This window comes from Marmota marmota, unplaced genomic scaffold, assembly GCF_001458135.2.
Source record: "Marmota marmota marmota unplaced genomic scaffold, marMar, whole genome shotgun sequence".
NCBI lineage: Eukaryota > Metazoa > Chordata > Mammalia > Rodentia > Sciuridae > Marmota > Marmota marmota.
Genome location: NW_026000026.1, coordinates 84,849,306 through 84,873,418, shown reverse-complemented (window position 1 = coordinate 84,873,418; position 24,113 = coordinate 84,849,306). Strand labels below are relative to the sequence as shown.

The following is a 24,113-nucleotide window of genomic DNA, read 5'->3' as shown; positions in this document are numbered from 1 at the left end:
TTTTTTTTTTTTTTTTTTTTTTTTTTTGCTCAAATATAAAAGCGTTGAACAGCTTAAAATGATGAGACTGTACTAAGTAGGCACAAATGTCAGAAAACAGATGAAATTGCCAAATTATTTGTTTAAAAAAAGTTGTAAGATCATCTTATAATATACAAGGCTTATAAATACATGAAGTAAGAGAGAACTCTTCAACAATTTTGCCACTGGAAAATTGACTTGAGAATGCTTTCATTAAACATGAAAAATAAGCTAACAAAAATATTTCCAGTAGGCAGATCAAGCATAATTGGCTAACAATGATGGAGGAAAAACTAAAATGCCAATGAGGCCATAAAACTTGTAAAATTATTCCCAATTTAAAACAAATCAACAAACTCAAAGTCCTCCCCCAGAACTATTAAAAAATAAAAAAGAGGCACATTTTTAAGGTACTTATGGGATGCACAACTGCATCATGGTACATAGAAATTACCGATTCCTAAAAAGCTTGAGACTCAAAATGCACATTTACAACAGACTATTTGCCCAATTCATTAATTCTAAATCTTGTCTCAAATCCCTTTCTTCTGTTGTTTTCCTTGTGTTCATTGTTCAAGTCCACATACTTGACTTTGCCCTATGCTTTATGTTCTTTACATAACATTCATTCACTTGGTGACTTCTCTGCCAGGTGCTGTTCTAGGTATTGAGAATACTGCAGAGAGCTGAAATAGCATCATTACTCTGAGGAAATTGGGTTGTGTCAGTTTCCCTCCCATCAACTCCTTCATGTGGCTATTAGCAAAACTACTTTCATGCCCATCTTATTTGCTCCTTTGAACATAGATTGGGTAGACATAATTCACTGCAAACTCCTCATTTTAGGAATGAAAAGGAGCATTCACAAGTTGCCTTATTAAAGTCTTGGGCCATCTAATCAATTTTTCAGTGTTAAACTTTTATAAGCACCCCGGGGCTCATTATTTCTATATTTGTACTCTATTTAAAGAACTGCATCAGCCACAGAAAAAAAGTAATTGTGTCTTTATTATCTTTATGTGTAGCAATTCATATTATTGGACAAGACAAACTGACAGGATCTTAAATTTTGGCCCAATGTCAGGGTAAGAAAAAGCTCTTTAAGAAATAGCTTTGTGACCTTGTACACACACTGAATCTCTAGATCACAGTATCATTATCTGTAAAATTAGAGTATTCGACCAACTTATTGCTATATTAATATATAAGGTATATTAACATTGAAGTCAATGAATTTTAGGCATTAGATTTTAGGCAAAGGGAAAACACAACTCTCATTAAAAGTTTACTTGCCATTGAAAATGCTTTCCTTGCTGATGTTTCTGAAAGAAAAATAATGAAGAGAGAGAGTAACTAGTCTGACAAAGATCAGTTTGATGCTGAACCAGACCAGAATTTACCCCCATCACCACACCCTCCTGTTCCATGGCTTTTAGTTCCTGAATTTCACTAAAATTGAAAAAAGGATACTTCAGAAGTCACAGGGCAATCAGAAGAGAGAATTATGGATAATGTAAATGAAGGAAGTAGTACGGAGAATAGCTTTCAATTTCCCCATCAATATGAGGTTGTTCTCCAACTATTACTTGGGGTCAGACAGGGTCAATTCTTGAATGAAAGAGCTGTCTGGATACCACAGGAAGTGGTGCTGCTAATTCAGCATGTGGCATTTCATCTACTAAAACAAAGCCCTATTTTAAGGGTCATAAAGTTGGGGTTTGGGTTGTGGCTCTTTATATTTGCATATATATATATATGTGTGTTTAGTAAAGAAGCAGAGATGGGAGAAGAGGCTGCCTAAGCATTTTTCTTGAATGTCCTAACCAAATTCAGCTTTAATAATTACATTCTTTTGCCTATGTACACTTTCTCAGCAGTTTCCTTGCATTTTTGCCTCAAATCTTCAAAGCTTTTCACCATGTGGGCTCCAAACCACAAGTATAAAAATGTTCAGATTTCTTTTTGGCAATGCCTGCTGAAAGAGATACCTGTGGTTGCTCTATATCCTGGTCTAGATTAGTGGTTGAATAGTGTCCACTGGGAAGAATGGTGGCTGAATCACCAGTCATTGATTATTTGAGACATCTGTACAGTATAAATGTGGAAATACTTTATAACTCACATTTTCAGTTTTGACCAGTAAGTAGCTCAATCACTTGGAGAATTTAACATTTAATGAATTTATATTTTAAGAAACAGTTGTTATTATAATACACAGAGGGACTGTTATTTTAGAAAGACAATGACTGTTTTTTCTGATGGAGAGTTAATTTGAGTGGAAGTGAAGGGACCTGAGTTCTATGTTCTAGTGTTAGGCCACCTACAAACTAGCTCTGTGGTCATGATCTATCTTCTTCACATGGAGCTTCTGTTATTTCATCCAGAAACTCTATTTGCAAATATTTTCTCCCATCTGTAGGTTGTCTCTGCTCTGTTGATTTTTCATTTTGCTATGCAGAAGTTTTTTAGTTTGATGTAATCTCATTGGTCTATTTTGGCTTTTGTTTCCTGTGCTTTTGGACTCTTCTAAATTTTTTTTGCCCGTCTCAATGTCCTGAAACCTTTCCCTTTTGTTTTCTTCTAGTAGTTTCATAGCTTCAGGCTTCACACTTAAAGTCTTTAATTCATTTTTACTTTATTTTTCTGCACATGGGTATTCAATTTTCCCAGCATGATTTATTGAAAAGTCTGTCCTTTCTCTAGTAAAAGTTCTTAGCACTTTGTTGAAACTTTGCTATACATTTGTGGGTTTACTTCTTGGCTTTCTTCTGTTCCTTTGGTGGATGTGTCTGTTATTATGTCAGTAGCATGCTACCATGCTGTTTTGATTACTGTAGTTCTTATAGTTTGTTTCGAAGTCAGTATAGTGCCTCTTGCTTTGTTCTTTATGCTTAAGATGACATTAGCTATTAGGTTTTTTTTTTTTTTTCCTTTTGGTTCCATATAAGTTTTAAATTGTTTTCCCTAGTTTAGTTCTGTGAAGATTATCATTAGTATTTTGATAGGGATTATATCGAATCCATAAGTAGCTTTGGGTAGTATGGCCATTTTTATAATATTGATTCTTTCAATCCATGAACATGGAATGCTTTCCACTTCTTCAAGACTTCTTCAATTTCTTTCATCATCATTTTATTATTTTTATTGTAGAGATCTTTAATTTCTTTTATTAAACTTGTTAGTATTTTATCTTATTTTTTGTGACTATTGTAAATGGAGTTGCTTTCTTGGTTCTATGTCAGATAATTGTCTTTGGTCATATTGCAATGCTACTGATTTTTGTGTATTGATTTTGTATTCTTCAAATTGGCTGAATTTGTTTATTAAATTTAATAATATTTTGGTGGAGTCTTTGGGGATCTTTGCATAAGATCATGTCATCTGCAAACAGTGACAATTTGACTTCCTGCTTTTGATTCCAATGCCCTTTAATTTTTTCTGTTTTTTTCCTGATTGCTCTGGCTGAGACTTCCAGTGCTGCATTCAATTAAAGTGAGCATTGTGATGATCTTCTAGATCTTAAGTGAGAAAACCTTCACCTTTCCCCCATTCCAGTAAGATGTTAGCTATTGGCTCATTAAGTGGTCTGTATTATGTCCTCCAATACCTAATTTGTTCAGAATTTTCATGGTGAAGTGATGTTGCATTTTATCAAATGCCTTTTCTATATCTATTGAGATGATAATGGTTTTTTTGGTTCTTCTTCTTGATGTATATTTCTGTGATGTATCACATTCATTGATTATTTTGAAAATTGTATTTTAGGATGAATCCCACTTGATCATAATGAATAATATATTTTTTAAAAATATTTTTTAGTTTAAATAGATCTTTTATTTTATTTGTTTATTTATTTATATGCAGTGCTGAGGATCAAACCCAGGGCCTCACATATGCCAGGCAAGCGCTCTACCACTGAACCACAACTCCCGTCCCATGAATAATCTTTTTAATGTGCTATTGGATTTTGTTCTCTACTGTTTTGTTGAGAATTTTTGCATCTCTGTTCATCAGGAATATTGGCCTGTGGCTTTCTTTCTTTGTTGTGTCCTTGTTTGGTTTTGGTATTAGTGCAATGCTCCCCTCATAGAGTGAGTTTGGAAGAATTCCTTCCTTTTCATTTTTTGGAATCATTTAAGAATTGGCATTAGTTTTTGTGTTTTTTTTTTTAAACTTTTGGTAGAATTCAGTAGTGAAGTCTTCTGACCCTGGACTATTCTTTGATGGGAGAATTTTAATTATTGTTTCAACCTCATTCTGCATTATTAATCTGTTCAGGTATTCTATTTCTTCATGGTTCAATCTTGGTAAGAAGTGTCCCATAATTTTTCCTTTTCTTCTAGGTTACCAAATTTGTTCCATATAGTTGTTTATAATAATTTTCTTGTAATCCTTTGTATTTCTATGGTGTCAGTTGTAATGACTTCTTTTTCATTTCTGATTTGAATTTTTAGGCTTTTTCTTAGTCTAGTAAGAGTTTGTCAATTTTGTTTATCTTTTTGAAGAAACAGCTCTTCATTTTGTTGATGTTTTGAACTGTTTTTTTTCTTTATTTCATTTATTTCTCTTCTGATCTTTATTATTCTCTTCTACTAATTTTGGGTTTGGTTTGCTCTTGGGTTTCCAGCTACTTCAGGCACAGTGATATGTTGTTTATTTGAGATCTTTATACTTTTTTTGATGTTGGCATTGATTGCTATAAACTTTTCTTTCAGTTATACTTTTGCTTTTTTCCATAAGCTTTGGTACATTCTATTTCTGTTTTCATTTGGTTCAAGAAGTTTTTCCATTTCCTACTTAATTGTCTTCTTGAGACACTGATTATTTAAGAGTTAATATTTTTAATTTCCATGTATTTGCATAGGTTCCAAAGTTTTTCTTATTTTTTTGGTTCCTGGTTTTACCACAATGTGACCAGAAAAGATACAATTTTAACTAATTTTTTTTCGGGGGGAGGGGTGGTGGTGCTGATAATCAAACCTAGGGCTTAATGTGTGCCAGGCAAGCACTCTACCACTTAGCTGTATCTCCGGGGCCCAGAATTTAAAAAAAAATTTTTTTTGAGAATTGAATAGCCTAATATACTGTCTGTCTTGGAGAATATTCCATGTGCCATTAAGAATGTATGTTCATTTTAAAAATTTGTTTTAGTTGTAGATGGACACAGTATCTTTATTTTTACTTATTTATTTTTATGTGGTGCTGAGGATTGAACCCAGGGCCTCACGTGTGGGAGGCAAGCATTCTATCACTGAGCCACAAACCCAGCCCAAGAACATATATTCTTTAGGTGTTGGGTGGATTATTCTGTAGATATGCTTTAGATCTGTTTGGTCTAGAATGCAGTTTAACTCTGTCATTTCTTTGTTGATTTTTTGATCTGGGTGATCTATCCAATTCTGAAAGTAGGGTGTTAAAGGCCCTTACTATTAAATTTTTTATATTTGTTTAATCAGGGATAATCATAGAAAAAGACTTCAAATGCAGGAAGATAAAAGGAACATTTATTAGTAGATGAAAAAGTAACTCAGAGAAGAGCTTGGAATCAATTATTTAATGTTCTATAAATAATCTGTAGCACAAAATACATGATTAACTCTCCAAGTTACTATAAGGTAGGTCAATTCTTGTGAACAGACACATGCTAAATGGTTAAAGATACATGGCAGAACAATGTAGGACAGTGCTTTGTGTAAAAAAAAGAGCAGATGTGCCTCAAACACAGGCATTGATGAGGTCATGCCTCTAGGCACAAAATAACAAACTGTAATTAGAAGATGATGGGCTCTTGCCAGGATTTAGAATGTTGGGAAGACACTTTGGAATCATTGCCGGTGGTCTCCTCTGTGTAATACACTACTGACAGTGCTAACAAAATGGTGGGCATTATTGGATGATATGTTGGAAGTAAAACAAAGTAATTTGGTATGGAAATACTTATATATAGGTATATTGGTTTCTAATTGTTGCATAACATTACCTCAAAATGTAGTGGCTTAAACATTTGGGAGTAGTTATGCTCGTGGTTCAGGGTCTCATGAGGTTATAATCAGTATGCAGGAAATAAGAACTTTACAGAGGTTGGAGGATCTGCTTCCAAAGTGGATCATGAATATGACTAATGCAGGAGGTCTCAGTTCCTCACCCATGTGACTCTTTCACTAGAATCCTTGCAATGAGATAGATGACTTCCCACAGAAAGGAGATCTAAGAAACAAAATGGAACTAGTATCTTTATGACTTAGGCTTTGAAGTTCTATTCTGTCATTTCTGCAATACCTTATTGGTTATGCAAGTCTACTCTATTGAATGTGAGTAGAGTTACATAATGCAGGGACCATTGGAGACCATCTTGGAGTCTGGCTACAATAATAGGGTATAGTTACAGTTAGTAGTAGAGCATAGTTTATGAACAGCATGAGAGAATGAGTAAGCTTTACAGAAGGACTATTTTCCTTTTCTTTTTTCTTTTTGTTGTTGTTTGGCTTTTGCCTAGTAAGAGATGCACTGAACCTAGAAAATAAAACTGGGATTCAGAAAAGCTTAACCCAAAACAGCTCATCTGATAGCAACTCTAATTTCTATTATTTCTTCCAGTTCTTCTTGTCTTTCTTTTATTTTTCTCACATACTTCCTATACCTTAGGCTATCAATCTAGGAAGGTTTTTCCACTTCATGCCTGAGTGCAGTCCCCTCTGTACAGTCTTTGTCTCTGAAGGATTTGGTCCCTCAGTGAGGTTTTATGCACATTCTTTGTTAAATTTCCCCAAAACCACATTTCCTTCTCTTTCTGCTCCTCTTCTACTCCCTCCCCTCAGTTTCTCCTCCTCCTTCTCTTTCTTCTTCTGCTGCTCAAAGACTTCAAGTAAATTCTACTGCAGACAGGATAAATTAATCTTAAGCCCAATGCTTAAGACTGACCCTTCATCACTGAGCACTACCTTCTTTTCTAACATTGTTTTTCATAATCCCTAACAAAACCTTTTGCTCTCCACCTCCAAGCCTTGGTTCATACGTTTTTCTTTGCCTTGTGACTCCTGGTAGGTCTTCATTTACCCAAAGACTTCCTTTTATCCAGGCGGATGTTAAGGATAGGTCACAGATATTGCAGCTGTCAGTCAGGTTTGCTGTAATCTCTACTTTGTCCTATTTGTCTCAATGTTCTCATATGGGGATAATATATCCTACCCCATGGACTAGTGAGATTACATGTGTGAGGTGCTACTCAATAACTTCTAGTTCTTTTTCTTTTTAAATCCTAGGTTCAAGCTTAACTTTTTTCATGAGTCTTCATGCTCATGTTGATTTTTGTTCCTTTTAAAGTCCTGGCAAGTCATTTCGAAGTTGACTCATTTGGCAAATATTCATATTTTGTTTATCATTTTTCTCCCCAGTAGATTTTGAATTATTAAGGCCAGAGACAAAGCTTGTAAATCACAATAGTCCCCATAGTTTCTTGCATTTAGATCTTTAATGAGTACTGTTGGTGGATTTTCCCCAAAGTTGTGAATGATGGATTCATAGGGACATTATAATCTCTAAAGTTGATAAATGGATCACCACGGTCTTCTTCAGGCTATCCCTTAACTCCACCTACATGATGACTGTGGGGTTGGCTGATTACATAGATGAGGCTTTATCCTTATGTTCCCACGGCAGCCATTTAGGTCTTAATCACAGTGTGTATCACGCTGTATTGAAATGCAGTTTGTAGCTGTCTTCAGTGTGGGATTGTGAGCTCTCTCAGGGTAGCTCAATGCCAGACATCATTAGGACCTTGCCTGGTTTTTGCTTGATGGGAAGTTGCCCAAGAAATTCTAGAACCATTCTTTAACACTCGCTTCATGCTAATGTGTAGGGATTTGGGGAGTCTTGTTTATACAACGATATAATCACATGTTATATAATCAGGGTTCTTTAGAGGAACAGAATCAACAGTATGATTATAAAAAGGGGACTTATTAGATTGGCTTACACAGCCAGAAGCTGGATAGTCCACAGTGGCTGTCTGCATCCTGGAGAGATGGAAGAACCAGTAGTTGTGCAGTCCAAGAGGCTGAAACCCCAGAACAAGAGGGATCAATGATGCTATCCTAGTTGAGATGGAAGGCTTCTACAAAATCCCTGGAGAATCACTGGCAGAGTCCTCTTTGGAAAAGTGAAGAAGCAAGAGTCTGATATCCTCAGGTGATTACAGCAGCAATCACGAACCCCTTCAAGAAGAATCAAGCTTGCATCTGCTGCTGCTTCCTTGTTTTTCCAACATTTATTCCATCCAAGCCACCATCCTGTTGGACAGTGCTGCTCATGCTTAGAGAGGGTCTCCACTTCAGTTTGCTCTCCCACCTGCCAGTCATTACTGGATACACCCTCATTAACACACCCAGAAGCCTTTCAATCATAGGCATCGTTTAATCCAATCAAATTGACAATTCAAATTAACCATTACACATGTACTGCTTGAAACGAAGAGTCATGCTTGGGCAATGGAAAGTGCTGTTAGAATGACTAGTCTCTAGTTTAGATCTTAAATGTTCCTCAAAGGTGCATGTGTTAAAGGCTGTTCCCCAGTGTGTACTGTTAAGGGCTGGTGGAAACATTAAGAGGTGGGTCCTAGCAGGAGGTTTTAGATCGCTGGAGGTGTGCTCTTGAAGGGGATAGTGGGACCTCATGCCTTCCTCTTTCTGTCACACCTGGCCATGAGGTGAACAGGTCTTCTCCACCTGAGCACCTGCCACTTCAGACCCAAAGCAATAAGGCCAATTGGTTTGTTAGCACAAAGCTGAGTGACACACATTGAGTGGTGAAAATACAAATCATGACTGTGCCTCAAGGATTCCTTTTATCAGCAAAGTTGTATTTCCATAGATGTTCTCATCTGAGGGTGTTCTCAGGGCAATCAGAAAAAGTTAATCATTAATATGCTGAAGCTGAACTGTGGACACCATGTTCATAGGCACGAAGCCCCAGGAAGAACAGCCCATTGCCTTCTGCCCCACCTGGGCAGCCTGTCTGAGTCGTTTGAAGAGAAGCAAGTAGCACAGCGTCTCTAGGCCTGATAGAGTGGCCAAGTGGAATAGATGGCTCTTGGCATCCAGAGGGGAAAATTGATTGTGGAAAAGTGGCTATTCTTAATTAAGAAATTGGTTTTAATCTAGAATACTGTGAGAAGATCTTGGAGATAGGTAATAAGCTTGAGAAAAAAACTGGATGTGGGGACCCTAGTTATTTCTATGTGTACAATTAATGGTTTTAGAAAGGTAATCGAATTTAGAGCCCAAAAGGAATTGCCTAGAATCATTTATCCCTCTGTTGTTGCAAAATAAATTAGTAAGTAGACGCCCTGTTATTTATTTCTCCTTAACACACTGATAAAGAAAATACTGTTTATTATGAGTACCCAGACTCATCCATTGTAAGGATTTTATTCAACCTGATTATGGATGGAGGCTTTTATGGTGGGATAAGCAAGCCTGTATTCCAAGCGGAGCTGCAAGGTAGGAAGAGTTAACTCTGCGGGCTGTGTCTCCTCTTCTAATAGGAGCACTTTAGCAATGCTAATCAGTTGTACTGATTTTCTGTTTTGATTTTTCCATAATAATTAAGTGAATGATCTGGGATGCAATCAAGTTTGGCACTAGGGGGTTTATGCAAATGACTTATATTTTTTACATTTAAAATTTTGTTAAATGGAATCATAAGGAAAGTTATTTGACGATGAAGACCGGTGGGTGAGGGTATCTTAATATTCAATTTAGAGTTTTGAATATATTCAAAATATTTCTTTTTAATGAAGCACATTACTACTGTGTCGCTTTTTTTCCAATTGAAATAATGCTATTTTTGAAAAATTATATTTTGTTTTTATTTTCACTGTAGTGTAGAAAATTATATGAAAGCATAGAAGACAGAAATAGGGGAAAACATATTCAACTTTTCCTTCACCAGAACAGGCATAAAGGAAAAATCATGCTCACCTATAGAAGACAACAAATAAAATAGAGTACAATGTAATGGTCTGTTAACTGTTGGATTGCATATCAGAGCCTTCATTAAACAATATGGAACAACAGAGCAATCCACATTTTCTATTATAGTGAAATGTTGTGTTTCTATAGTTATAGTTTATTCGAATATTTGTGAGATGTCTTCTTTTTCCAACGTTTATAATATTTGCACTGTTTTCTCAGTTTTAACCATCTTACTTGAGTTTGCTTGATCCCTGTATATTGATCTAGCCATTCCCTTTACTTTTGACACTTTATTCTCTAATATAGATTGTTCTAGAACTCAGTTAATTTTCTGATTTTAATTAATAAACTGCTTTGGGATGAAGAGACCAATTTATGTAGGTGACCACACACATACACATCTTTTAAATACTGATCTTTTCCCTTCCGCAAATGCCACCTGTGACTTTGCGATGCAGTTTGACATTTCTACATGCTGAATTTAAAAAGCAATGAGGAGGTAACCAAATTCTACTTTTTTCCTGCCACCCACTTTCGCAAGCATTGCATCAGGTGCAAAGCAAAAAGAGAAACTGGAAGTCTAGTGTCACAATTTTTACATTGAGAGATCACACAGTCTCATTGTTTTCCTTGGCAGTTTTATTTGCTTGGGGGTAATTTCTAACTTTACAGACTAAACATTTCTAATTGGTAAATGGATGGTTTGATCTGAGATGGTGACTCAGGAAATAAACTCCTCAATTTGGGGTAATTGTTTATGAGGAGATAGCAGATTACTGCTCACCAACCTTCATTTTGTCTTTGAGGAAAGAATGAAAGTTAATATATGAATTTCACACTTCATTGAAACAAAATGCTTACCCTGACAAAGAAAAGCTATGAGACAGAGAGATATTTGCTCTGCTTATTTGTTACAACCAAATATAATAAATGTCTTCTTTTTCTGACAGATGAGGGAAACACTAGGCGTATATTACATGTCTTCAGCTGTAAAATGAGAACAATAAAACCCCCTACTTCTGGGGTAAGCTGTGAGGATTAAAATAGTTCATGAGGAGCTCAGTACTGTGTCTAGCACACAATAATGAGCCAGGAAATGTTAGCCATTATTTATCATTCTCCTCCTCATCATCATCATTATTTTTAATTCATTCCTGTTAGATGGAATAGCTTCTTTAGTTACATAATGTTAAACTTCAGATTTTACAACTTTTTAATGTAAGCCAGTGAGAAATATCAATAATTGAAATTATGTTATAAGTCATATTTTGGCTAATTATGCTTTATATATTGCATTAGAATATGCTTCCTAAAGATTTCACAACTTCCCTTAATGACTAACACTATTTTTAAATTATCTTACAAACTCAGATACTTTTTTATTCCAAATCACTTTCTCTTACTTTAGTCTTTGTGGAGTCAGAGATCAATAATTTGCCATAACACATTTAAAATACTTGCCCTTCTCTGCAGTCTTGATCTTGGAGAATTTATTTACTATTTCCTTGTTCAATCTGTCCCCCTGAATTTGAAGGCTAAACTACATCTTAGTTGTTTTTTTCCCTTTCATTTTCATTTATTATTTATTTAATATTATCTTTTCAAATAAAAAAAGTTATCATTTAATACATTTGATTCTCATATACCAAGAACTGTTAACTTCATGGTATGGAAAATTAAAGTCTGGAAATGATAGCTTGGATTAAATAATCTGCCCCATTGTTATTAGTTTCACAACAGACAGGTTAATGCTTATTTTTTTTTCTGTAATTTAGTCAATGGATCAGCTATTTCTAATTTGATGTCCATTTTTACAATGACACAGTGTGACAATTGAGCTTTTCCTTCTGAGTGTTAATTTCCAAGAAGTGAAGAAATGCTTGTGATTCTCAGGTGCATATGATATTACAATTGTTACATACATGTGCCTGGCAAATAGTAGATGTTCAACAAATTCCTGTAGGTGGCTTTACTGGAATACCTTATAGAAACCTCAAACTTGATTCATCTAACACTGAACTTGAAGCTTCCCTCCCCAGAGGAGGAGGGTTTTGTGCTTCCGATCTCAATGAACAACTGATCATTTCCACTAGGACTAAACCAGAAGTCTTTCTTTTCCCCTAGTCTTGCATTTGGTAGCCAAGTCCTGTGGATTCCACCTTCTAAAAATCTCCTAGAGTCACTCAACTCCCTGCCATCCCAGTTCTGCTTCCTGGTTCCCCACACTGGCATCTGACCTGGCTCCCTCTAACAGTCGTCCCCTATAGCCAGAGTCATCTTTTCAGTGTCACTCAGTACCCTTTACCAGCTCCCTGTTATCCTGGGATGAAGTTCCATATTTTACAATGGCTTATAAGACCTGCTGTGGTATGCCCCCAGTCTCCTTCTCCAACTATCTCCTTTCTCTTGCTATGAATTGATTTGAGTTCCCCAGATGCACCTGGCCCTCCCTCACCCCTGGATCTCTCTTATTTTTCCTCTCTTTTGCCAGCTTACCTATTTTCCAGGCTTCCAAATATGTTGCCATTTGTTTTTTGATTATGATCTTTAGCTTCATTTTTTTCCAAAATGGACCTCTAAACACCTTTTTTTTTTCTATTTATTTATTTTTGCAGAAACCACTACAAGATAGTTTCTTTTCAGCAAATGGAGAAGCTGAAGCAGTGCATTTAAGATATTTATGTCACAATCAATACATTATAAGAATCTTAAAGGATAGGGAAGGGGACTAGTTCTATTTTGTAACCAGTTTCTCATGGCACCTAAGATTGGGTAGGCATTCAGTCCATGTTGAAAGAATTATTGAATGACTCTCAGCTTGAGCCAGAGGTGCCTTTCTTGGAGTCAAAGGAGCTTCTGTTTCATCATTTATTCTCTAAGACAAATGAGGCCAGATTTCTCTGTGGGCCTTCTTCTTCCAGAAGGGAATATGCCTGGTGAGAGAATCTGGAAGCTCTGTGTTATTCTGGTGGATTCCTTTAATAATCAGCTGGTGTGGATGAGAAGGTCTTTTGTGGTGGTGGTAATTAATGATGATTTGCACATTTTAGTGATTTACAATTCCGTAGGCACTCTGCACAACATAAGAAACACCTCTCTTTTGTGAACCACAAAATCTAGTGCCCTGGCTATTTAAATACATGGACTGTTATGCACGTGTCAGCCCTAGAGACAACTGGTACTGAGTGATTGCTCTACTGAAAATAATTCTGTTTGGGTGATTTTAATGCAGTTCTATTTTTTTTTCAGGTTGTTCTTCAGGAAAAAAATGATTATTTCTTTGAATTCATGCCTGAGCCTTGTCTGTTTACTGCTGTGCCACTGGATTAAGACAGCATTGCCTCTGAATCTTGAAGACCCTAATGTGTGCAGCCATTGGGAAAGGTAACCATTCTCAAAGCAGCCTGAGGAATAATTGCCGAGAAGTTCCTCTGTATATTATCATTATCACTCTGACATATAAAATTAGAATTCAAGGAGACTGTGAAATTGCTTTTCTGTAAAAATCATTAGGCATATCTAATAGGTTGAGTAGTATTACTCACTTTGGTCCTTATAGAATATATATTGTGTAGAAAAAAAACCCCTTGATAGATCTGATTCTAATACAGGTGCAATTGAAGACCTGGGGAAAACATTAATACCTCAATTAGAATGAAGTCCCTAAGGTCTTGCCTGCTCTGAATCTATTTGCAGTAATTTTGGAGAGCTGGGCCTTTGCTTGGGAACAATGAGGGAGCAGCATGAGGTAGGAGGGAACAAAACACTAAAGTGTTGGAACGTATGAGATAAAAAAATTGTGCCTTTGGTGGCTTAAAAAGAGAGACCCCATTTTTGGAGGATGGGGCAAGGCTCATGGGGGTGGTTTCCCCTGAGATGGTTCTTGAAGAGCTGAAAGATGAGTGGATAGCAATGGTTGGGAGAGTTCTAGGAATCAAAGATAGCTTGAAACCCATAGCTGTGGACCATTAGGACTGTGCCCAGAGAAGGTACAGTGCTGGAGGAGGGGGAGATTGGATGCATTGTGGGAAAGCAGCTTATAGGTACAAAATTTGTACTGATTCCTTGCTCAACATTTGCCCAACATTTGCAGTGTCCAGGTTTCTGCAATTTGCAGTAGGAAACACAGAAGTGCGAAAAAACAAAAATTAAAACAAAAACAAACAAACAAGAACAACACAAAAACCAGTCAACCTCAGGGATCTTATGTTCCTTTTGGAACCAAAAATAACACAAGTGATTGGTGATGTGTAGGACAAACATGATTGGTAGCACAAATTGAGTCTGCTCTGTTCTTATGTGTTACTTTTATTCCCAAGAAATTATCTTTATCTAAAAATAACAATGTGAATGCAAGCATTTCAAACAAATTGAAGGTGCTAAGTACTAAAGGGTAAAATGTATTTGACTAGCTGGGAGTACAATTACATCAAACTCTTGGACTGGTTTTCATGTTACCCTCAGTACCATAATTAGCAAACCAGAGCTCACCTGTTGTCATACTGTTAGGAAGCCCAAAGTCCATGCTGTTAGGAAGCCCCAAAGTCCAGAGGTTCTTCTAGCACTTCAGTGGTGGTTTTTCTTTGGGATCTCTGGTTCCTTCCTCATAGCATTACTTTTTGGTAAGGCCTGGTCCTCCTCTCATTGATAGTATTACAATAAGGACAACAAAAACAAGATTACTCATTCCATCGATGAAGTTATATATCACTATGAAATGTTAAGCTATAAATATGTGTATAACATATTTGTGATATTAACTATTTTATGTAGAACTGAAGAGGAAAACAGCCTATTAATTATCTTTATGATTTTTACAGAACCTCCCCTAAGACTTCTCACTAAGAGAGTATGCAGTTAATATTAAAATAATAGAAATGAGTTTATGAATACACAAGTGGGTACATATCAAATTTAGAAAAAGGAAAGACTACTGGTTGTTTAATTTCATAGAGGATGATAGCAGGAAAAGTCAAGTTTGTGAGATGTTCTGAAATAAGAATCAACAGATCTTGATGATGCATTGACTACAGGATGTGCAAGAGGTCTGCCGGAATTCAGCACCTACTGTGTGAAAGAGTAGAGGTTCATTGCACATAGGGAAAACTAAAAGGAGAGCGTGTTTGAGAGGGAAGAGAGTGTGTTTTTGCCATATTGTGTTCATAAAAAACAGCTTGAGTCATGGGCCTGGAAGTGTTTGGGATAGTAGATATGGGAGCAGCCAACATGATGAGATATGAACAAATAGGTTCTGAAGGAAAGAGTATTGGAGGAAAAAAATGCAAGGCTTCAAATAATCTAGTACCTGCTTATAGGTACAAAATGTGTACTGATTCCTTGCTCAACATTTGCCCAAGACTGTAAATACATAAGAACTGTTTACCACTGATTCTTCCCTCTCTCCAGAACACTGCCTTGCATGTGGCAGTGGCTCAACATATAATTACCAAGTGAGTGAGTCTACTTCCTAGTAGTGTATGAGATGACCAAATACAAACATCCATTGGGATGGGGTGTAGAGATCATGACAGATAGAAAAGGGGCACAGTAATCTTTAAACTTCATATAATTCTGCAGTTGCACAACTGACTAAGGCAAACTCTCTCTTTGAGTGGGGAGAAATAGGGGAATGAGTTTTTAAAACGACTGCTAGAAAGGATTCAAATTGTAGTCTTTGTTAGAGTCTGTAAACAAGTCAAGATGGCACCTGGCATTTTGCAGAGGGAGTGGTTTGTGAAGTAACGCCAGTGAGCCATTAAGTGTGGAGATTCCTTATTGGTTGACTGCTGTATCTAGTTTATGTTAATTAAGATAAGCTGTGTGTAATGTATATATACCCCTCCAGTCCTACAATAAACGGCTCCCACTCCTGCTGTATCGATCTACACAAGTTGCTCGTCACCCCCCGGTTATTTCGCTGCAGCCGGACTGCGGCAAGTCTTATTGATAAGGTTCCTCTTTTAAGACTAATGATTTCTAGAAAAAAGGTAAAAGAAAGTGGAATTGTTTCTAAAGGAATGAAAAAGGTATAGAAAGGTAAATTAAAATGATCAAATAAAGGTGCAGGTGATAGGTTCTGTATTTTCAAAATGGGCCTGAATTAAAATGAGGAGAGAAAATTAGCTCCAGGAATACAATTCTTGGTAGTAGGGGATCATTGTAGCATTTTTTTTTATATTAAAAGTCACCTGTACCCCATGGTTCAGAGCCATGGAATCACCCAGATCCTTGCTTCTCAGTGTGATCTGTGGACCTGGGTCCTGAGCTCATGAGAAACTCACTCTGGGCCCCACCCCAGCCCCATGGAGTCACAATCTGAATTTTAACAAGCTCCCCTGGGGATTTGTCTGCACATTAAATTTGAGAAGCACCAAACAAAAATGCTTCTATTAGTGCCCTTTAGTTGCACCCCCACTGATATCTGAATATTTATTTTCAAATAGAGTTGTGCCTTGTTTGAATGTGGCAATTGTGAGTCTAAGAAATTGTGCATAAAATGAAAAGAAAGAAAATGAAATCATTAAAAATACACAGGCATTTTTGTGATTAAAGGAATTCTGCACAATATCCTTTTGGAAAATGAATAATTGTGTGAAATTCTCTGTTCCTCCTTCCCATCTTCTTTTTCTATTCTGTGAATTGGAGCTCCTCTATCTAGTGAGGATTCTTCTCAAAAAGGCACTAAGAAAGAGAAACCACTCTTTGCCCAAACGTTCAATTACTAATACAGAAGTGGTAATAATAGAATCAGCAGTACTTAAGTGAGCTAAGAAATGATGATTATTACCATATCTGATTAAAGTAACAAGATAATTTAGGCAGATAACATGTAATTAACCACTTTGGAATGTGTCCAAGTGGTAATGGCTTCTCCCCACCCCCATTTTTTGACCTTAAATTAAATCTTGCTGGGGTTTCTCCTGGATAACACTTATTAGGTTAAAAATCATGATGATGATATGTTTTCAGTGTGTTTGAGAAGATTCAACAAACAACCAGGAAATAAGGAGTTTTGCATTCTAATGCTGAAAATAGTGCTGAATTGGGATCAGATTCTTTTGCACCACAGTTTGCTCCACACTGTCTGCTTCAGAGACTCTAAATCAGTGTTTTACATGGTGACATTTGAGAGGTGATAGGGGTAGGATGGTGCCTGGTTATTCTGGTGTTAGTGTTGAATCTAGGCTGACTCACTAGTGCTGGGAGCTCATTTACCACAAAAACCAGAGTAGACTAGACAGTGGGAAGGTGTCTTCCCACTTTATGGCTTGAGGAGCAGCTGCTGAAGAACATGGAGTTCCGTGGACTGTCAGCAGAGGAGCTAATTCAGTTCCAATAGTAGCCGGGCACTGGCCAGAGCAGTGATGATCAGAGGAGGTCAGCCTGCATCAAAGACATTTGTCTTCATGCTGCAAACTTAGGGCCTCCAGCAAGTGGGCCCATGAACAATGAAAAACTAATTACCTGATGATAGGTGGGTATTGAGCAAATTAGATAAAGTCACTTACAGAACATTTGGCAATCATCATTTGAAGACTATATTTACCAACATGAAAAAATGCTTATGATGTAGCCAAGTTTCAAAAATATAGGCATGGCATGATTACAATATGGAAAAAAATGTAAATAAAACTCTCAAACTAAAAACTGAAAAACCCTAGAGAAGAAGAAGCAGAGCAAAACAGAGTTCTCTGCCTCTTAAAAATTTTTTCCAAATTTTGCAGTATAATACCCTTAAAAATGAAGAAAGGGAGAGAGATAGAGATAGAGAAAGAGAAAGAAAAGAATGTATGAAAAAGTAACAGAAATGAAATTTGAGTTGGAGAGGCTTAGCACACTTCTCCTACAAACTTAAGTGGAAGTCTCAGTTCCTGATTAATATGTTAAGTAATTTCTGTCCAGTCAGTTCTGAATTGATTTTAGTGAAAAGAGTCAAAAATAAGGAGAAATGCTCAAAGCATAGTAAATTTTATACTTCTATTTTCCCAAACTTTATATATTTCTCTATGAAAACCATATCATATTATATTTAGCTTTTATGTGTTGACCTCTTTACGATGGAGAGCTCACAGAGGGCAGGAACTGCATGGAAGTTGTCCAATAAATATTTGTTGAATTGGAATCCTAAATACTTTTACCACATTTTATAGAGAAGAGCTGTTTATGTCCTACACCAGAGAGGCATCCTGTGAAATGTGTGTTGTTAGTGAGCAACAGTGGCAAGATGAGGAAATTAATGTATTTGAACATTTCCCCTTATTTAAGGAATCTTCATGGCTGGTAGAAGTGAAATGTTTTTCATGTTTGATTATGGAATCAGTTCTCTCACCCATCTCAAATGGAACTGGCCAGAATGCATTTGTTAATGATCACTTTTGCTTTCCAAGACATACAGACCTGAACATAATAATATAGTCTTTGGAACTTTCTGGGAATGTTCTATCTAATCTAGATCCAACAAACTGATTGAATTCAGCTCAATTTGTACTCACAGCCTGGTGGAAGAAGGGCTTTTCACCAGATTCATTCAGAGTGGTGGGAAGTCTCTTTCCTGCTGGTAGGACTGCACCTATACATCAGGTCCAGACATAGAAGACATTTGTTCACTCACCACTACTAATGCAAAAGAGGTTGATACAATTAGTCTCAAGATTCAGTTATCTATAAGTAGCTGGCTAGGCAGGAAAAAACTATTGACATGCAAGGCTTAGAATTGCACCAACCGGAACCTCAGGACACTGCTTTGGATCTGAGGAAAATATCAATAGCTTCTTGTGAGAAACAATTACAAGAACATTAATATTTTAGCAGAGGTCTCCTGTTTTACCCCAAATGAGTTATATCACAGTATACAGGCAGTTGTACAAACTATTTTCGTGTGAACCTATGTTTACTGGTAGCAACAAAGATCTTTTGCTGGGGTAGAAATATAGGTTGTATGTTAGAAATTTAGGATTCCAAATGGGAAGGGATCTTCTACACTGTCTGACCTTTTTATGTCAAGATGAGATAATTAAGACCCAGGGAAGTGAGGTTTTCTATTGAAGGTCATCCAGTTCCTAGTGTCAGGTCAGATTGTGACCTCACCTTCTAAGCCAGTGGTCTTTTTAATAAGACCTTTTTCTTTTGCCTAACATTTGTGAAAGATTCATGAATTTATCTAGAAATCAAATTGCATTATCCCCCAAAATGAAATATATACAAACATGTATAGTATGATTATTTCATGTATCTCCTACTGAAGCCTAACTATATAAAAACTGCCAGAAACCAGCTTCAGAAAGAAGACCCATTGTTTGTGAGGCCAGCACCACAGAGCTTTTTAAATCACAAGTTTCTGTCATTTGTCTAACCTGAACTCTTCATGCTGAAATCTCAACCTCATTCCCTCCATACCTTCTCTAGTGGATAGTTCCTATTAATGAACTTGAGCTATTGATTTGCTGCAAGTGGGTCTGTAATTGTGGCCCATTTTGTTTGTTAGCATGAAGACTTTAGTGGAAATCTTTAAGAAACTTAAAGCGAATAGAATAAATTGTTTAGAAAAATAAAATTCTCCCGGTTTTCTTGTAGGGAGACATTAAGCTCTTGAGTATGTAGTAAATTTTAAAATTAAGAAGTATGGGACCAAGTATTGAATGTTTCATGGACGTAATGCACTCACATTTTGGAGCTGACAAGACTGTATGTTTTTACTCTAACAAGAAGCTGTTAGTGAAAACGTGTCAGAAAACAGAATGTTTAAGTAGCAACAAGCTGTTGGTATGATTGTTTCAGACTAATTGTCTCAGACATATGTTTAGAGCCAAGTTTAAAGAATTTTTTTGTAGTTTTTATTTAGATGTTGTATATTCTCTTCTGCTGCCTGAGAAATAGAAGTAGGACAGGAACATGAAAGCAAATTATTCCAAATTCCCACCAGAGAAAAATGTTTTTTCTGATTTTTCAGAATCAGTAGCAAATGTACTCTGTTATGAATACTTGCATTGTCTCTTCGCTGATTAACCTTATTATCTGTATGCAGAAGTAAATAAAAAACTTTTTTGTGGAAGGCCTTTGCTATCCCTGGAGCCCTGGGATAAGGGGAGGGAATTAAATACAAAAAAACAAAAAACAAAAAAACCAAAAATAGTGAAATGCTTTAAATTGGTGAATATTCGGGTTTATAATGAATAGTAAAAGTTGATTTCCTTTGAAATGTACAGAATGAAGTCTTGTCATTGAAAGATATTGTTAATACTGGTCTTTGGGGGCTTCTTGTTCAAATAAAAACCTAAGAAAAATAGAGAGATTCTCTGTTAAAAGTCAGTATGGAGTTGCCAACAATTTAGCCTACAATTGTTTTATAGTGTGGCTTATGTCATTATTGTAAAAAGGAAAAAATATGGATACTTTATTTTCCTTGTTTTTTTTCCCCAGCTATTCAGTAACTGTGCAAGAGTCATACCCGCATCCGTTTGATCAGATTTACTACACCAGCTGCACTGACATCCTAAACTGGTTTAAATGCACACGGCACAGGTAATGAAGACTCAGATATGCTTATGAGTTTGGCTACCTGGCAATGGAGTCAGATACCATCTAAGGTATCAGTTACTTGAGAACGCACAGCAATGCATTCAGTGGCTAGTTATGGAGGGCTTACTATTGTCCTAGCTTTGCTCCTGATACAGGAAGACAGAGAGGTGGCCCATGCCACCAGGTTGACTTAAGGAATCACAACATAATCTCAGAAAATTTTCTGGAGTCAGCATAAAATAGGTTAAGACGATTTTTCTATGTTTCTTCTAATTTTTTAAAAAAATATTTTGTTTTTTAGTTGTAGTTGGACACAATACCTTTATTTTATTTTATGTGGTGCTAAGGATTGAATGAGCTAGGTGAGCGCTCTACCGCTGAGCCACAACCCCAGCCCCTCTTCTTATTTTTTGAAAGTACTTTTTTTGCCTATTTTTGTTATAATTAAGAGCTCTTTTTATTAAAATTGAAATTTATTCTGACAAAATTGTGGGTCAAAAAAACTAATGTGTGATTTTTTTTTTCTCTTTATATAGAATCAGTTATCGGACTGCCTATCGACATGGGGAAAAAACTATGTATAGGCGCAAATCCCAGTGTTGTCCTGGATTTTATGAAAGCAGGGACATGTGTGTCCGTAAGTAAGACGTTCATTCCTTATGAGATGCCCTTGCTTTTCTCAGTGCTGGTTTGCTTCTGTCAGTGACAGTGAGATGGAGGCCTGGGGAGATGGGGCATCCGGAACATTCCCTTTCACTCTTGATTGCTACTTTCTTGGCTTCTCTAAGGAGTGAAGCATCGACTATATCCCCCTGTGGTATCAAAAGCCTTCAAATAAATATTGCTTGGAGAGAAAACAGCTCTTGCAGAAAGATGATTCAAGGTTGGATGTGGCCTTGCAGTTCTTCCATAAATGTTTCTTTGGAAATTGGTCAGGAGTCACTGCACTTAGGTCACAGAAGAGAACGGAGACTTAATTTTGCTGCTGCTGACCCCAGTTAACTTCTGGGAGGCTGATGTATTCTTTTCTGGTGCATAGAATGATGGGGGTTATTAAATGAAGGGGAGTGTTCACATTAAGAAATGACTAAGTATGAGTCACAAAGTACGACCTCATTTTTGTGGTCATTTCCCCTCATTTCTCCACTCTGCATCTCACCAATTTATTCTGAGATGTCCTGAGAGAGGTTTGGTATTTTATGACACATGTAGAAAATCCTAGAAGATTATAAAGGATGCAGTTTGCAGTTGAGGTTTCTTATTATTGTGCACAGTTCTCTTAGAGATCCTCAAGAACTATTTTACTCAAATTTTTTGGCTTATCATACAGCGAGAGGGGTACCTCCACTTTCTGAGTAGAGACACTAATGTTGATTAGCATAAAGACAAGGTTCTACTGTAATTTGCAGGCAACAGAAATGTCTGGACAGATCTGAGTTTGTGGCACTGGCTCTGCCATCACTCAGCTGGGTGGCCTCAGATAAATCATTTGTACCTTTTGTGTCTCATAGAAGACTTGGGTTCAGTACCCTACCTCAATTTCCTTCCAACTTTTAGATTCTATTCTTTGTGCAGATAAGGGCAGCTCCTCAACTTTGATTCAGAACCTATAGAGCTATACATGATAATAAGTGTACAAAACAACAAGACCCCCCCAAAAAAAAACCCAGAACGTGTAATTTGATAAAAAGAAGAAAATTTAAAAATACATTTCTGGGTCAGAAAATGTACTTTTGAAACATATTGCAATGTCAGTATATTATTGCATTATAGCTATTTATTTAACTTATTTCAACATTTGAATATTTATATAATTCCAAGTTAGACCTATTATGAACTACTCTGAAACCCATCATTGTGGTTATATAATTGTACGTATTTTTAATTGAGAAAGGCTAAATTCCTGTAAGGAGAATTGCTGGGTCAGAAGCATACATATTTCTAAGACTTTTGAATATTTCCAGTTTATATACACACCGGCAGCAAATGAGAATGCCTTTTAGCTTTTACCCGGTGCCAATTTTCCCTTTGCAATTTTTTTCTTAATTTGCATGTCTTTGATTAATAATGATGCTGAATAAGAAAAATTACATGTTTATATCAAACATCTTAGAGAATACTCATGAACTGATCTCAGTTGGCCCCGGGGTTATGTGAAACTTTGAAAAGAAAGCAAAACTTAGCACACAGTGCTGAGGTGTGGAGACCTGGCTGGCCAGGCTGGCCCATTTCTAGAATCCTCTGTTGTTGTTATTTTGATGTCTGTAAAGCATATTTGTCAACACACAGAGACACTATTTTTGTCTTCCAGGATGCATTTATATTAACTCAGATCATAGGACCTATACAGAAAGCCAAGATGCTATGTCACACCTTACCCAGAGTTGGAGGGGTTTTCTTCCCTCTATCTTTGGGCCCTGCATCATCTTCTTGAAGGCCGGCAGGCAGGTGGGAAGCAGATTTTATTGGCCACCTGTTGCAGGGAGTGTGGATCCAAGCAAGGTCAGTTAGAGTTTCAGAGTTTCAGAGCCAGAGCCTTCCATAGCTCAGCCTCTCTGTTGTTTGATTCAACAGTGCAGCCATTCTTGGAAAGTTAAGGAAGTTCACATAGTGCCTGGAATTTTATTGGTCAAAATAAATCTTTGTCTTCTACCAGACAGATTGCAAGGTGACCCCTGGACTGCTTGGATGGACACCTTTGGCATTTTCCATTGGAATTCTCTTTTTCTTAGGCCTTCCAGCTGACCAGCTGCCCCTGGAGACTAAAACATTTTCCCTTTAGATATGTTAATATATTTAATCAGCTTACTTTCTCCTCTCACAGCCTGGGAGCTATTCGGTCTCTTTAAGAGTATTTTGCATCTCTTGACTGTGATATCTTGATTTCTTTACTGAACCCCCAGAGACAGACTGCCTTCTTCTCTCACTTCCCGGTTCTTGGGGGTGCCTTGTAGTCAGTCACTCTTCTGTGCTCTCACGGCTGGCTCTAGTGAAGCACCCTTGTGAATGGAGAAGGAAGAGCAAACACAGGGTTTTGGGTAGTGTTTTCATCAGCTCTTTTTCAACCAGGTTTTGCTACCAGGTGGATAGCACAGTCACCATTTTTAACAGTTTCCAATTACCAAAGGAATGGAAATGCAGGAGTCAGTCCTTGTTTTAGTTTAATGTTTGGTACTCAGTTTACCTGGAAGGCAAAAAAGGATGCTTTTCTACAAATAAATGCCTGTATTTGAAGAGAGTTTCTTTTGTGTAGCTTAAGTAGCCCCTTCAGGGGAACCGAATCCCATCCGCCTGTCCCTCAACACAGCCCGGGCACAGTAGATGGCACTGCTGAGGGCCATTCTGGAGGCTTGACCTGGTCTCTCCTTCTGCTCCTTCCTTGGGGACCTGGCTGGCCCACCCAGCTCTACTGTTAGCAACCTGTACTTTTGGTTCTTACCTTTCCCTATCCTCCTTCCTAGCTTCAAAGATTAGAAAGCTTTACAAATATTAAAACTGGATGGGAATAGGAAAGACAGTAGAATGAATCAGACAACTTTCCTGTGTTCATATATGAATACACAGCCAGTGTAACTCCACATCATGTACAACCACAAGAATGGG

At 37.0% G+C, this 24,113-nt stretch overlaps 1 protein-coding gene across 3 annotated transcripts in view; it reads left to right on the top strand.

Annotated features, from left to right (window-relative positions):
* The window catches only part of Megf10 (multiple EGF like domains 10), a 162,440-nt gene that overhangs the window by 32,946 nt on the left and 105,381 nt on the right, over nucleotides 1-24,113 (top strand). For all 3 annotated transcript variants that reach the window (XM_048811821.1, XM_015486552.2, XM_048811820.1), the window contains exons 2-4: nucleotides 13,242-13,376; nucleotides 20,412-20,513; nucleotides 21,047-21,147. In XM_048811821.1, coding sequence (XP_048667778.1) covers nucleotides 13,261-13,376; nucleotides 20,412-20,513; nucleotides 21,047-21,147 — 319 coding nt within the window. In that variant the 5' untranslated portion in view covers nucleotides 13,242-13,260. The remainder of the gene's footprint in view (nucleotides 1-13,241; nucleotides 13,377-20,411; nucleotides 20,514-21,046; nucleotides 21,148-24,113) is intronic.